We start from the raw sequence: 3,440 nt of genomic DNA on the forward strand, positions 1-3,440 counted from the left end.
GGAAAGAGGAAAAGTTGTTTGAGAAAGGCTAATGTTGTTGTGGCCCTTGCTGTTCAAGTCCGATCCTGCTTCCTTTTAGACTAAACAAGACTGAGCTCACACAAAAAGCAGGAGAAGAGAGCAGCAGTGGTGGAAAATGCAGCTTCCTCTTCTGGTGCTGTTTTGTAGCCTCACTGCTGGAGGAACATAAGCACCACACAGAAGTCAAAATAGTCAGATTATTTAATAGCTTTTTTTTGTCCATTACAAGTTCTTAGATTTGTTTTGAGGACAGTGATTTTGGAATCAGAAAATCAGGTGAAGTGAGACCCCAGCAGACTTTGAACAAGCTGGCCTATCTGGGCTTATTTTGTTTCTCGAACTTTTGCTGACTTTCTTTTAAAGAATTTTCTGAGATAAGGTGTGGACAACTCAGGATAAAGGTTTCTGAAATGTAGAATCAGGTAAACTTTTGCTGGTCTCTCAGAATGTTGTATCACAGCTTTTTGCTTCCCCCTCCCTGCTCCATGTGTAATACTCAGCTGGCCACACAGCGCTCAGGTGGGAATAAAGGTCCTACTGGAACACAGAGAAGTCTTTGCTTCACCCTTGAAATTAAGTTGGAATAGTCCAGTGCGTTGCAGAGATGGAAGTTTTGCTTTTCAGAAGCAATTTCATGAATCAAAGTCCCCATTGAGTAAAGGTGGATTTTTTTTTTTTCGCTGTATGGAGGAGCTGTAACTCCCCAGGTATGTCAGAGATGGGGAATTCTCGTAAGAATCCAAAGACATGCAGTTTCTCCTTGAACTTTTCATGTATGTAGGAGGTTAGAACTCTTCCTTCCCTTCAGTGTAGTGCAGGCTGTTTCCCTTGTCTTGCTACACCAATTGCAGCATTAGGTTGGGGGAAACAAACTGCTGTTCTGAGCTTCCCTGTGGGTAAACCCCAGCAGGCTGTGGTGTCTCCTCGCCAGCCTTTCCTGCAACGCAGACATTTCCTGCTGTGTGTGGGACTCACTGTCAGCCTTCATTTAGTGTCTTTAAAGTTCTCCTCCTGATTTTTGTCTTTCTCCAAAACCTCTACTTCAGTGGGTCATGGTTTGTGTTATCAACGTGTACCTGTCATCAGCAGATGTGATCACCAGCTGGTTATTTTCTTCCCCTTACTCCTTTCAGGTAAGGATCTCTCTTCACGCAGTGAAGATGACTTGTCCTGCATCTTTGGGAAGCGACAAAGGAGCATGAAGACACAGGTAAACAAGAGGCTTCACGTTCTTCTTGTTTCCTTGTGCGTTTTCCCTTATGACAGAAGCATATTTAAATGTCTTTCTGCTGGTGAGATTACACATGCCCATCAAAAAGTGAGGAATCTTCTGCCTGAGCAATAACTGTTGTTTCAGTGTGAAAGCTGCAGATGCTGTGCTCTGAACCATTAGGAAATAAGAGTGAATTTAATATTTTAGGAATTACTGTGACGTAGCTTCTTTGGAGTTAGGAATTTTCATTATTTTAATTTCACACAGTTTAAAAACTGCATTGCAAAGCAGATCAATCTTGCTTGAGCTGAAAATTGCGTGAACACCCAAAGTAAAATTTAACATTTGGTAGCAACTCGACAATCTCAGCAAAGTGCCCTTTTTTTCACAAGGATTGGGAAAGGCTGAGCAGCCACAAAGTCTCACTCATCTCTGAGCAAAGATTCAAAGGTGGCTTGAAAGCTGATGTGAGAAGACTTTCACCCAACTTCGTGTAATGAGACCAGGGTTTGTACTAACATTTATTTTATTCATGTATTCATTAGCATTTTGCACTTGCAAAGAGTAGGTCTGCTCTATTGGTATATAAAAATAACAGACTCACACTGTGACATGACTGATATCTAGAAAAATTCTGTGGAAAAAATAACGTGGAAAAGCACAAATGAGTATGTTGATTCAGAGGTCCCTGAAGTCTTGTGTCTAGAGGAAAAAAAGGGGCCTGAAGCACCATGTGTGTGTTTGACACCTCCCTCGTTGTGCGGTACTCTTGGAAATTGTTCTGTAACTTCAGTGTGGGCCACTCTGAACTTTGGGAGAAGAGGAACAGGGGGCAGAATGTGCCAGGTGTTCCTGGATAGTAGTGAAAGAGCTATGTAAATGCTAAGCAGAACAACAACGAAGCTTGTGAAGAGCAAATAGTGACCCACTGGGGATTCTTCACTGGAAAAATCTTACTATAAAATAAAGAATTCTTCAGTGGGGTGCCTTGAATTGGACAGTTTGAAGGATTCGGTCTTGCGGTTATCCCATGTAGTGTTATACTTGCAGTGAAGGTGCTGTAGATCTTAAAGCTGTTGGTAGGACAGAGAAAAATGTCAAGTCTGTTTTCTGAGCTTCTTCTCTAAACTACAAAAATACAGTTACAGTTAATTAAACTGGAGGTTAGAAGAAATTTAAACAAATTAAGAACTGTCCTGTCTTGTCTGCCACCATGAAAAACAGTATGAACCTTTGTTACCAGTCACGTGGTTTGGCTTTAAAGATGAGAGCTTGGGAGGAGGCCATGAGCCACCACAGAACCCAGCTTAGCTTACTACTGCCTTGAAATGAGCATTTGGGGACTGACAGGTCCATATGAATCAAGACAAACTGGGATTTAATGTGAATTAACAGTGCTGTGGTTAAAGGAGTAGATTTTGCCCCCTTCCCCACACCAAGTTGTCCCAAGTAGCTGATCGTGTTTTCTCTGCATGTCCTATATTGTTTGAAACTAAAGATAAGTTTAGCAAATACTGTTGCTTCTTCTGGGACTTAATCCTGCAGAAAATGCTCTTTTGTTGCTGGGCACTGCACATCATGTGTGTTTATGGCTGCTTGCAAAGGGTACATAAGTTTGTACATGCTTTTTCTACTTCCTTGACTGATGCAGTGGTTGGCTGGTGACTGCAGTGCAGATTTCCTTTGTCCCCTCACTCAACACTAAGCTAATGGGTCAAGGTTCTGGCAAAAAGTCACAGGCTGTTCCCTGTTAAGCGCCCCGCTTTCCACAAGCAAATACAGGCAGGAGGGGGGGTAATTTGGAGCTGCATTGTTGTCTTCTGGCTACCGTCTGCTGCTAAGCAGCCGCAGGGAGAGAAAGCCAGAGGCAGCACAATTGCTCCCCCCCCGCCACCGCCTCTCCTTTTCTTCATGGATCAGAGATCTGGGGAGTTCACACAGAACAAAAATGCATTGCTCAGGCCCTCCAGCTTGGAGCAATTTCATTTCATTGCACCCGTGAACTCTCATGATCCCCTCCATCATGTTCCAGCACCTGGTCCTTAAGATGGTAAATGGAACTGCCCTGTGAGGGTTTGCAATGCTGTTCTGTTCTGCCTGGAAATTCTTAAGCTCTGGGCGTCTCCCTGATGTGGCAGAGAGTGCACTACAGGACCATATCTGTTCCTGTGTAGAGAGAGTATAGGAAGAGTCCTGGTGTCCCTCA

At 43.4% G+C, this 3,440-nt stretch overlaps 1 protein-coding gene across 1 annotated transcript in view; it reads left to right on the forward strand.

Moving 5' to 3' along the window:
- The window catches only part of PINX1 (PIN2/TERF1 interacting, telomerase inhibitor 1), a gene marked incomplete at both ends in the record, with an annotated part of 9,070 nt that extends 7,839 nt beyond the window's left edge, over positions 1 to 1,231 (forward strand). Inside the window, one exon of the mRNA XM_010131372.1 lies at positions 1,155 to 1,231. Within this exon, the coding sequence (XP_010129674.1) occupies positions 1,155 to 1,231 (77 nt within the window). The remainder of the gene's footprint in view (positions 1 to 1,154) is intronic.
- Between the last annotated feature and the right edge of the window lie 2,209 nt (positions 1,232 to 3,440).

This window comes from Buceros rhinoceros, unplaced genomic scaffold, assembly GCF_000710305.1.
Source record: "Buceros rhinoceros silvestris isolate BGI_N320 unplaced genomic scaffold, ASM71030v1 scaffold262, whole genome shotgun sequence".
Lineage (NCBI taxonomy): Eukaryota > Metazoa > Chordata > Aves > Bucerotiformes > Bucerotidae > Buceros > Buceros rhinoceros.